The 12,088-nt window shown below is 39.4% G+C and overlaps 3 protein-coding genes across 4 annotated transcripts; all 3 read left to right on the forward strand.

Annotated features, from left to right (window-relative positions):
- Positions 1 to 434: 434 nt before the first annotated feature.
- On the forward strand, positions 435 to 6,253 carry LOC126603383 (casein kinase 1-like protein HD16). Of its 2 annotated transcripts, none has more exons than XM_050270207.1 (19): positions 435 to 649; positions 1,470 to 1,651; positions 1,727 to 1,944; positions 2,044 to 2,169; positions 2,262 to 2,335; positions 2,410 to 2,479; positions 2,587 to 2,642; positions 2,780 to 2,851; positions 2,945 to 3,039; positions 3,165 to 3,231; positions 3,523 to 3,652; positions 3,743 to 3,964; positions 4,046 to 4,176; positions 4,362 to 4,536; positions 4,629 to 4,719; positions 5,000 to 5,157; positions 5,246 to 5,434; positions 5,581 to 5,684; positions 5,850 to 6,253. In XM_050270207.1, the coding sequence occupies exons 2-18, from the start codon at positions 1,549 to 1,551 to the stop codon at positions 5,638 to 5,640; spliced, it is 2,037 nt and encodes a 678-aa protein (XP_050126164.1). In that variant the 5' UTR covers positions 435 to 649; positions 1,470 to 1,548; the 3' UTR covers positions 5,641 to 5,684; positions 5,850 to 6,253. The 2 variants fall into 2 exon arrangements, with proteins under 2 accessions (XP_050126164.1, XP_050126165.1); XM_050270208.1 differs by having other exon boundaries at positions 3,746 to 3,964.
- Positions 6,254 to 6,980: 727 nt separating this feature from the next.
- LOC126603386 (uncharacterized) lies at positions 6,981 to 7,528 on the forward strand. The gene has a single exon (XM_050270210.1). The coding sequence runs from the start codon at positions 7,052 to 7,054 to the stop codon at positions 7,406 to 7,408; it is 357 nt and encodes a 118-aa protein (XP_050126167.1). The 5' UTR covers positions 6,981 to 7,051; the 3' UTR covers positions 7,409 to 7,528.
- A 498-nt stretch (positions 7,529 to 8,026) lies between these two features.
- Positions 8,027 to 10,926, forward strand: LOC126603385 (FRIGIDA-like protein 4a). Its single transcript, XM_050270209.1, has 3 exons — positions 8,027 to 9,118; positions 9,860 to 10,035; positions 10,142 to 10,926. Exons 1-3 carry the CDS (start codon positions 8,260 to 8,262, stop codon positions 10,724 to 10,726), a joined length of 1,620 nt encoding a protein of 539 aa, XP_050126166.1. The 5' UTR covers positions 8,027 to 8,259; the 3' UTR covers positions 10,727 to 10,926.
- Positions 10,927 to 12,088: the final 1,162 nt, after the last annotated feature.

Genomic DNA, 12,088 nt, shown 5'->3' on the forward strand with positions numbered 1-12,088 from the left:
TGCAACTAGACAACCTTCATCGACGATCGTTCTTTTACAAAACTCACTCAAACATCCAACGAGACCACAAGAAGATTGTGCTTCAGCACGATCATTCTTCTCCTTCATAAAATATTATGTAAAAAAAAAAAAAAGGAGATGACATACACTTCATTATAACTTTTGCCAAAAAAAGAATAATAATAGTTCATTATATTTCCAATTTTGCTGACCTGTCATCACGTGTCGTTATACAAATTGTGAAATATGTGTGTTAAAAAATAAAATTTCACACTACTTACATAAAAACACGTTCCGTTACAATGAAAAATTTCTCTACACTTCGAAGAAAGCTACGATACAATACTCAATGTCCACGATAAGGCCTCTGCTCCACCAATATGTTCACTCCACGTCACCCGCTGTGATATCGTACACACCAGAACTCGTCGCTTACCCCGTCTTTCCCATGCGGATACCTCTCTCTCTACCTCTCCTCTCTCTCACATTCAGACCCACCTAAGTCACCCACCGTCAAATTTTTTGGTAGCCTCTCTTCCATGAAACAAACCCCATTTAGTTAAATCCCCCATTTTTTCTTCAATTTTTCTTTATTATTCAGCGGAAGAATCCATTTGGGTTGTCGAATTCATGAGCTTTTTATCAAAAGGTACGTGTTTGTTCGATAAAGTTCATTACTTTATTGTGTATTGCCATTTGGTTATGCCGTTTATTTGCTTTTGATTCTGATTGTTTTGATGTTTTTGCGATTGCAGTGTATCGATTGGTGTGAATCTGTATGTGGGTGTTCTTGTTTTTGTATTTTTATTTTCTGGGATTTTTGTGCTTGCTATGTTTGCACAAGTCTTTGGATTTATCTGACTGATGGGTGGAAAAACTGAGATGGGTTGATTTATTTGAGCTGAAATCATTCCCACTAGGGGGTTTTTGGGGATAAAAGTTTGGGCTTTTGTGTGATGTTTGTGGTTTATGGATTAAATGTTTTGGATTTCAGTGGTGATTTTACTTTGTGGTGATAGATGTATATGTCATTCTGTTTGAATTAATGTTTGGGATTTAAGACTTTGGTTGAACTTTGAACTCGTGGATAACCGGGATTTTGGCTGGATGAAGATCAATGATGTTGTATCGTTTGGAAATTAATGTTGTTGTGCGTGGATGCTAATGTAGCTGTAGTGGTATTGAGTAAAGTTTCGAATGTCTATTATGTTTCTGATGGACATCGACTTGCAATGCAGCACTTTTAAAACCAAATTTTGTTTCTGTGATATATAATGGTTCAGTTAAAACGTATGGTTGCTATAAAAATTCATATGTCAATGGAATTATTATGCATTTATGAGTTATAGATCTTGTATACATTTGTATGTTGTTGAATGACGTGACTAATATGATTATGTGTCAGTTTAATTTTTGTATGGTGAGTATCTGAAGTCAAGTGAAAATCTTTTTTTTTTTTTGTTTGTTAGGTTGAATCTAAGGCTTTAATTGTTCAACATTCTTTTGGGGCTGGAGAAGGAAAGTAGCAATTATTTGCATGAATATAGAATGCCAGATTTAAGAAGTGGAGTTCGACGTTCAAAGAGGATCAATTATGTTCACGAAGATCCTGCTGTTCTAGTTCCAGCTGTGCGGCCTGGTGCTGGAAAAGGTAATAGCTTCAACATTCTACCCTTGATATCTTCTGAAATCCGTTTAACACTGTGGTTTGTTTGTTTAACTGCAGTTCTGACTGGTAAAGGTAGGGGTAGAGGGCCTAGAGCCCCGAATCAAGGTAAGAATTCCAAGCTATTTGGTGCTGGAGTTGGTGGCCAAGGGCATAGAGGTTTGGGTTTTCCAGAGAGAGAATTAGTGCCGGTTCACGACGAATTGGTAGCTCAGAAAGGTGCACAGAAATTGGTTGCTATGGAGGATGAAGGAAGCACTAATGCACTTCCGGACAGAGTAATTTTTATCACCTTTTTTATTAGCTATCTGTAGATTATTTACTGAAGCGTTCATTTAATATAGTATATGATTTCTATAATTTTTTTTAATTTCCAGGTACAAGTTGGCAAATCTCCTATGTACAAGCTAGACAGAAAGTTGGGGAAAGGGGGTTTCGGACAAGTTTATGTGGGAAGAAGGATGACTGGCGGCATAGGGTGCTCTGGAGCTGATGCATATGAGGTTTCATATTTGCAGTGCATCTCTAGTATATCTGTATAAATTCTCAGAGGAAGTTGATTGCAATACTAATGGTTGTTTCCTGTTCATTGTAGGTTGCTCTGAAGCTTGAAAGTAAAAATGGTAAAGGTTGCAGTCACGGCCCTCCTTCTGAGTGGCAAGTATACAGGTAATGCAATGTTTCATCCTTGTTTTAGTTAAACTCTGACCTGTGTATCCTGACCTGTGTTTTACGGTAAACAGTACTCTTAATGGATGCTATGGGCTTCCACTCGTCCATTACAAAGGTCAACAGGGAGAGTACTATATCCTAGTGAGTATCTTGTCTACCATATTTGTTTTCTTGGAAGGTTTTCCAAATGTTGTAAATATTGTTAATACTTTCCATTCTTGAATAATTATTCCTTAATGTGAATACAGATCATGGATATGCTAGGCCCAAGTTTATGGGATGTTTGGAATTCTCGCAATCAGTTGTAAGAAACTATATTGTTCTCATCTTATTTTATGCTCTGAGTTTCAGAGTCAATACTTCTGAAAATTTTGCCCTTCCAAGTTTATGGGCTATATTAAATACTTTGTTCTTGTGCCCCTGTTATTGTTTTCTTGAAAGGCTGTCTGAAGAGATGGTTGCTTGTATAGCGGTGGAGGCAATATCGATTCTGCAGCAGCTTCACACTAGAGGGTACGTTACTATTAATTAGTTTCTCCATCTTTCTTTTTCTTTTAATTTTTTTCTTTCGCATACATTGTTCATGGTTATTGATTTTCACTGCAGTTTTGTGCATGGAGATGTTAAGCCAGAAAACTTTTTACTTGGTCTACCTGGAACATCTAATGAGAAGAAGTTATACCTTGTTGATCTTGGTTTGGGTATGTGTTCTTTATTATACAAGTATTCGGAAAGGAAAAACTCTTAAACCACAGCTGAATGTGATTCTGTGTTTTCATGTCATCGAAATTTTGAAACAACTTGTGACCTTTCTTTTCTTCCTCAGCTTCCAGATGGAGAGATGGGTCTTCTGGACGTCATGTTGTTTATGACCAAAAACCTGATGTTTTCAGGTAACTACAACCTTGGCTATGGCGTGTAGGTTCGATGGTCAGGTTACAAGATGGTTACGAGGGATTGAGGGGAGAAAAAAATTTGTTATCTTTTAAGTATCATGGGAAAAACAACTGCTTTAATAGCATTTCAGAAAATAGTTCAGTTGACCGATTTCATGTGTCACTTAATTGTAGCAACAAGCATAAGTTCAATCTGATCATTAAATTACAAGTCCATTAGAATAATTTTCATTATATGAAATTTACTCATGATCTGAAGTGGCCTAATATATCTGGTATGTTTAAAAGGGGAACTGTACGTTATGCAAGTGTACATGCTCATTTAGGCAGGACAGGGAGCCGAAGGGATGACCTTGAATCGTTAGCTTATACCCTAATATTTCTCCTTAGAGGAAAACTTCCCTGGCAAGGCTACAATGTAAGTTCATTTGGTATTTCACCGTGCACTACCATTCCACCCTGGATGGCCTATTTCTGTTTATAAATGCTAAGCTGGAATTTTGGACAGCAGGGAGAGAACAAAGGATTTCTTGTTTGTAAGAAGAAGATGGCAACTTCTGCTGAGACACTATGCAGCTTATGCCCTCCCCCATTTCAACAGTTTCTTGAGATAGTGACCAATATGAAATTCGATGAAGAACCAAATTACTTAAAGCTTATTTCCCTATTTGATAATAGCATTGGTGCAATTGCCTCTCTGCGACCTATTAGAACTGATGGAGCTGCAAAGGTGGTTGCTCGTGTTTTGATTTGTTGAAAAATTTTAAGTTTCTGGTTAGTTCAATTATTTATTGGTTTTTATGCAATATAGGCGGGTCAAAAAAGGGGAAGATTGCCTGTTGACTCGGTAGATGATGAGCAACCTAAGAAAAAAGTTCGCCAAGGTAGTCCAGCTACTCAGTGGATCTCGGTCTATAATACCAGATCATCAATGAAGCAAAGGTAGTTTCTGTTAAAGGGTTCATAAAATCCCTTTCAGGTTATCTTACTTTATTTAACACCTGCAAGGTAGAAAAGCCTTGACAATGTCTCACCAATCACCCATCCTAAATCACCCTTTCCCGGTTTACCTTTAATCTAAATTCCGTTTTGTTTTTACTCTATTCTTGGCTTTACCTTCTCTGCAGGTATCACTACAATGTTTTGGATCAAAGACTGGACCAGCACATTGATAAAGGAAAGGAAGATGGTTTGTATATTAGTTGCGTTGCTTCGTCTGCGAATATGTGGGCTATCGTCATGGATGCAGGGACTGGCTTTACATCCCAGGTTTATGAACGGTCATCTATTTTCTTGCACAAGGTAGCCATTCTTGAAACTACTTCCCATCAAGTTTCACTTTTGCAATTAATTATCTTCTGCCTGAAAGCTAATTATTTCTGATTATTTGCCAGGAATGGATAATGGAACAGTGGGACAAGAACTACTACATCACTTCACTTGCTGGTGCATTCAACGGCAGTGCCCTGGTGGTAATGTCCCAAGGTAAGTGATCCTAGTTTAAAGAGCTTCCTGTTGTCTGGCTACAGCTTCCTGTTGTCCGTGGTGGTGTAGCCATAGGGGTCTGGTCCCTGATGGTAATGAATGTCACAGTTAATAAGTATTAGATAAGGACAACTTGGGACTTGGTTTCTGCACTGGTGTCAGTTTTCTTTTTCCTCAACCTCCAGCTTTAATCAGCAGGATATATCTCATCAAAGTATCATTCTGACTTGGTTGAGCTACTCTTTTCTAGTAGCTAATTTTTCCGCTCTCGTCATTGAAGGTGTACCTTATACTCAACAATCCTACAAAGTCAGTGATGTGTTCCCTTTCAAATGGATTCATAAGAAGTGGAAAGAAGGTTTCTCTGTTACCTCCATGACTACTGCGGGTAGCAGATGGGGTATTGTTATGTCCCGTAATGCAGGTTATTCTAGTCAGGTACACCAGTCTAGAACCCCGTTGTACTGTTCTGTTTCAGATGGAACACTGCAGAAAATTGATCGTGTAATATGTGTTGTCTTTCTAGGTTGTTGAACTTGATTTCCTATATCCCAGTGAAGGCATCCATAGGAGATGGGAGGATGGATATCGGATTACCTCAACTGCTGCTACAGAGGATCAAGCTGCATTCATACTTAGTGTACCCAAAAAGAAATCACCAGATATTGCTCAAGAAACTCTACGGACATCAATTTTTCCAACATACCAAGTGAAGGTACATTTTGATTGCTGAGATAAAATTAAACGGGGAGACCAATAGAATTAAAATTTAGATGCACCGGTACTAGCTTGATAAATTCAACGTTTGGTGGATTTCTTGATTATTCAGTAAGTTATACTGTTTTATTTTGCCCATGGCAGGAAAAATGGTTGAAGAATCTCTATATTGCATCCATCAGCTATGGAAGAACAGTGTCTTGAGGATCAGGTTCGGTAAAAAAGCTGCAGCGTGATGTTAAATGCAGGTATAATATGGATTTTTAAGAGTTTGACTTTGATTCGTTAAACTTCTAAGCAGTGGGCTTGAACCTCGGACTTAAGCCTCCTCCGTCCAGTTTTAAGCATTATTTAAATAAACAATATACCTAAACTTTAAGCTCTTAACATTTTTTTAAAATGGGATTTTACAGTGACACTAAGGCGGCATTATGTACTTCTTGGCGGACGGCTGACTGCACCTTTTGTCTAGCCTGCTCGATGATACAGAAAGTTCTGTACTATGTAGAGAAGGGAGAAGTGCTTTCATTGACAACGTATCAGTAGAGGGCACTAAAATGTACTGGCATTCGTGCTTATCGGAGGTAGTTCGAACACGGAGAAGTTTGTACTCTTGGTATGTTGTATTTTGGCTGTAGCAGGGATGCAATGCTCCAATTTGAAGGAAAAAAACATAAGCCCTTGGGGGAGAGTTCCAAGTTTAAGAAAAAGTTGCCCCCCAATGGTAATCGTGTGTAAAGGAATTGTACCACTATTGTTAATTGTAATATTTATTATAGAACAAAAATAATAAAAAATTTACTGATCCATTGCCTGAGATTTTGTTTTTCCAATTTCCAGTGGGATTCCTCATGTGGCTGCATGTTTCATTGATTCCTTTACTGAACGTGTGAGCTTCCTTCTCATACGTTTCTGTAGGGTGTAGATTAGTCCACGTTATCTTCTTTGCGTTGATGATGTTGCGATGAAAGGATTTCTCCTTTTTGTACAAAGACACTGATATGAGAAAGGGCCTTCGTGCAATGAGGATGTCATCGGTGACTTTTAAGCTAATCACGAACTATCATGTCTAAATTTTAATTTATAATTAGGATCTGCATAATCCAAATTGACCATTGCAGTGGTATGCCACTTTAGATAAGTTTATATTGTGATGAAGGCCGAGGCAACTCTGAACCCCCTTTTCTAATAGTGAGGGTGGTAGAAATGCGGGCTGGTAAGAGTATGTTAGGTCCAGGATTTCGAATTCTTCTATGTAACCCAAAAACACCCTTTATCTATACTAGTATGATCTAGTTTTAAGTATAATTGACTTGCATGCACCCTTCAAGCTAGTCACATGCATCACGTGACACAATAGGATGTTTAGGATCCACCTAATCCGGATTACAATTTAATAAACACATGTTAATTAGTTTATTCTTCTAGGTGAAGCTTTTAGTCCTGTACTTCTAAACTGACTGAGCAATGAGCTTTTCCATTAGCCATCCAGGTTGGACTATTTGAGTCGCAAATAGCCAGCCAACTACTGCTTTCAATATATATATATATATATGCACTCTCATCAATTAGGTCACCTTTCAAAACACAGTACCTTGTATTGCAGGTTGCTGCAATGGATGTGAGAAAATACTGGTGCAGCTCAGGCAGCAGAACCATCCGATTGGGCGGGCGGATGTACTACGACGAGATCGATCACACGAGATTACAAGACGATGATCACCCCGCAAGCAGATCAAACGGCAATAAGTTGAGGTGGAAAGTTTTGTGGGTGAAGTTGAAGAAAGAAAAGAGGAAGATTTTTGACTCTCCATCACCTGTGCAAGTGTCATATGATCCTTACACGTACTCTCAGAATTTTGATCACGGAGGATGTGCAGAATGGGATGAACCCGGTGACGTATCTCGCTCCTTCTCCATGCGTTTCGCAGATCCTTCGAAGATCTTTTCAAAGAACGAATCGATGATTTAAGAGTAGAAATGAACTTGTTTGTGTAGTTCTTTGTTGCCATGTATACATATGCAGTAATGTTCATCAGTTCATGAGGTCTGGATGTATCTTAGCAAAAGATTTCTCCAAATTCCTACATTATTTTGGTGTCGTCTATGGTAAATTAGAGAAAAAAACACCCTAACAATTATAAGATTTATAAAATGATAAAACACTACAAGAGCTCAATTGAAGAACAAAAAAATAAAACCCTTAACTATTCGCTTTTTATGTTTCAATCGATTCTTAGTTGCAACAATCATTTTCCCATCGCAAAGTATGAAGGGTGACTTGCTAAAGTTTTGTATGTGAAAAGCCTTATTGTCTACGCTTACATCATAAGTTTACACGCAGTAAGTGAGCGGTTTTTCGATGTATCCAGAACACAGTCACATAACGTTATTATTTTACTCAAATTATAACACGTGAAATAGCGCACCACGTAACTTATGTTACATGTATAAGATGTGATAAACTATTAGTGTTATGGTTAAGTGTATACAAATTAAATTTGATAATTTATATTAATCACTTGTCCAACTAAATATTGGTATTGGACCAAAAGACAAAAAAAGGGGCATAGGGGTTCCGCTGATAGAGAGTTGCGCATTCAGTATGGGTTCCGCACGTAAACGGCACCGTTTTACCCATAAACAAAGGAATCGAAGAAAATCCGCTTTCACCAGCAGAAGGTGCAGAACTGGAAAATATTACAGAGAGACTGATCTTTCTTCTTCTTCGTCTTCCGAAAATAGGTTTAGGGTTTTCGTTTACGGAAAATCCCCAATTCAGTGACTTCAAAACAGCGTCGTTTCATCACCACATTCACGCCAATGGGGACCGAACTGGTGGTCACAACGGACAGAGTCCAGAAGTTCTTTGGCGACCTGGACGAGCAGAGGGCGATACTCTCCACCTCCACCAAGCTTTTCATAACCCTCTCCGACCACTTTGATTCCCTCCAGAAATCTATCTCCGAGAAATCCTATTCCCTCGAATCCAAAACCCAATCCCTCGAATCCCGTACCCGCGAAAACTCACACTCTCTCGACCACCGGGAGGCTTCCATCCCGGAGCGCGGGTCCTCCGCCGCCGCCAGAATCGAGGAGCAGAAAGCCGCGGCCTTGGCAGAGGTGGAGAAGAAAGCATCCGGAGATTTGGATTTGCCGGAGACCCTGAAATCGTTTTGCAGGAAAATGGACTCGCAGGGGTTGGTGAAGTTCATCGTTTCGAAGCGGAAGGAGTCTATATCGCTCAGGGCGGAGATTGTGCAGGCAATTGCGGAGGCCGTGGACCCATCAAGATTGGTGCTTGATGCATTGGAAGAGTTTTTGGATTCTAAAGCCAAGAAATTGGGGGTTACCGATAAGCGGTGGGCGTGCGGGCTGTTAGTTCAAGCTCTGTTTCCGGAGGGTAAGGCCGGCCCAAAAGGGCCGGAGTTTTCCAGGAGCATGGTGGAGAGAGCGGCCGGGATTGTAGATACGTGGAAGGCGCGTATGGATGGAGATTCAAACGGTGGTGGCTGGACGTTGGGGGCTGCGGAGGCGGTGATGTTTGTGCAAATGCTCGTTGGGTTTCGATTGAAGGAGAAGTTCGGTGAGGAGTTCTTTCGGAAGTTGGTAATGGAGCACGCAGCGAGGAGGGATATGGCAAAGCTCGCAGGGGCTTTAGAACTCGGAGAAAAAATGGGAGGTACGGTTTTGTTTAATCAAAACTCAAATGGTTTGTAAAACCATGTTCTTTATGGTAATTTGTTGTTATAGAACTTCCAATTGCTCACGAATATATACGTATATAATAGGGATAGAACCCTGGTACATACATTGTTACAGTTCCAAAGAAACTTATGCTACCACTTGTTGAGAAACTTGTATTTCGAATGGTCTTTCTGCTTGCATAATGAGGCATAACCAATCGAACCAGATCCCATAAGTGATTTAGTGGGCATGTGCTTCGGGTTTTAAAATTTTTCTGAGCCTAGCAAAGCCAAAGTCAAGTTAATGTAGACACTTACTAAGTCAGTAGGACTGATTTCAGTTTCACTGTTGCTTTGTTCCCAATTGAAATCTGAATTTGAATTGTAATTTAGAAAATCAGCACTTCTTTGGCTAATGTTTTGTGTATTGTTATCAATGGTATTTAGGTTCTTAACTTTTTTGAAGTATTTTAATATCAGGGTATTTGATGTGTATTAGGTGATACTGATTAAGAATGTGATTCCAATGTACATCTGTCAGTTGCCCATTTTCTGAAACGAATGTGATTGTGGCTTGATTAAGTGTTTGCTACACTCATTTGTGTATTTTAAGAGGATCTTTCTTTTGTCGTCGTTTCTCTCTTCAGTGCAGCATCAATGTTTGATTTCGTAGATTCTATCTTGGCAGTATTTCCTTCTTGTGTATATTTGATGAAAAAAATTCTGATCATTTACAGATGTCATTGATGAGTTAGTGAAGAATGGCAAGGAGATAGAGGCCGTATATTTTGCTTCTGAGTCTGGTTTAACTGAGAGTTTTCCTCCTGTTTCTCTGCTCAAATCGTATCTCAGGAACTCCAGAAGGAGTGCTACAATCATATTGAAGAACGGAAATAATAGTGTGGCTGCAACTGTATGTGTAACTTTCCTTTTGTCTTTAGTTTCCCAATGTAGTTTTGTTTTTCACTCTGTAATCTGCACACTTTAGGGAGATTTATTAATCAAAGTCCATCTTACAGGAGGAGTCGAGCACTTTGGAGTTGAATTCCATCAAAGCAATCATCAAATGTGTAGAAGACCACAAGCTTGAATCAGAGTTTTCTCTTGAGAGCTTAAGAAAGCGGGCGACTCATTTGGAGAAAGCAAAGACAGAAAGGAAGAAGAGCTCAGCATCTTCCAGCAAGCCCCATAATAATAAGCGAGCCTACGGTGGGGGTGGGGGTGGCGGCCAAGGGGTAGGACAGTCGTCATTCCGCCCTGCCAAAGCAGCCAAGTTTTCCAATTCCTACCCCTCCTTTACCAGGAGGAACCCAAATCCTCTTCCACAACATAGCCCCCCAACAAGATATTCTGGTCCTTACAGTTACCCGAGCCAAAGTGTGTTCGACGGTCCGACAGCACCATCGTATGGATCCACATATGGAGCACCCCCTGCTCAAAGCCCCGCTGCTCTTCCTCAACACTACTCCCTCCCTGGGGACAGCATGGGCGCTGCCAGGTTTGGAAGCAGTGGGGCTTATGGTGGCGGCCAGACCAACTACGTCCCATATAATTACTCGAATGTTGCTCCACCGGCATACCAGCCTCCCTCGTATCCGCAATAGCAAGAAGCAAAACATAGGTCAGATGATAGTTGTGTGTAATCTTGAGACAAATCCCTCCTAACCGTACAATGCTCCTATTACATCTGTTAGTCTAGACTTTAGAGAGTTGTATTGTTTTGTGTACTTTGCCTCTCTCAACTATTCCAATCAAAGGTTAAACAAAATACAATGAACCATACATAACCGACCGTTTCTCATCAGTCACTGTTACTCCAATACAATGTGCTACAATGCTATCATTTATGTGCCATAATTTTCAATGTCCTTTCCAAATTAATGATTTATGTACCACAATATTTGATGAATTCCCATCTTGGACAAAAAGAAATAAAATAACATCATCCTTGTAGTTAGTACGGAAGGATATGCTCCATGAATCCCTCCATGGCAATTTGCCATTGATGTTTTGTCTATTCCCTTTCTTGGCATCTACTCAGTTTTGTCTCTTCCCTTTAGACTAGTAGTCGAGTAGAGGTGGTTGTCAAATTAAATTAAAATAAACTACTATGTTTTCTTTGTTTGATCTTTCATGTTACTACAACTTCTTTTCATGGTGGGTTGTTGTTTTGTGATTCAAGTCCTGTAAGATGAATTCAGTCAACAATGAATAATCTGTTAAACTAACTAGGGCTTACCTTTCTCAAAATCAATATAAGGTCATGGAAGCTTAGGCTCCACCAACGGTCACCACTACCCCCATCAGGCCATCACCTCCAACCACACGCAAAACCACCAACGTTATCTTACAACTCAAGCCGTCAACTTCAAGAAAAAGGTCATGGAGGTTGCTCAAATGGTATGAACTACCAGGATACGGCCACCACCCTCTTCATCGTCTACAAAGGAGAACTAGAAGCTATACGAGTCGAGAATTGGCGAATGAAGAAATCACATGAGCAGATTCAAGCTCCTTGAAATCTTATCTGGATTCTTAACCCTTTTCTTTGTTAGGAGATTGCACTCCTAATGTAAATTTTCAATTCAATACCGGTTTGATAACTATATTCCAAATTATATAATCTATGTTTGAAATTTAAATTTTGAGGCAACTATTATTAAAAGATATGATATTTTAATAAGTTGGGTACTTATTTAGAATGTTTAGAAGATTAGAATCAATTTAAAATTACACTAAAAAGTCGAGAAGTTGTCAATATTAGATCAATACAACAACACATTCTATTCATACAAAAATGTCAATTGTATTTCAATCGTGTACGCTTTATATCCCGTATTTATGTCACGTTTGGATCGTTGCATTGTGCGGTGCCACATGTTGTCAAACTCATAAGTTAGGCAGAAAATGGAAAGCTTTGTGTTCCCCTCTTTGTCCGTTGTCTTAATTTAGAAATTGCAAATGCA

This window comes from Malus sylvestris, chromosome 15, assembly GCF_916048215.2.
Source record: "Malus sylvestris chromosome 15, drMalSylv7.2, whole genome shotgun sequence".
NCBI classification, from domain to species: domain Eukaryota; kingdom Viridiplantae; phylum Streptophyta; class Magnoliopsida; order Rosales; family Rosaceae; genus Malus; species Malus sylvestris.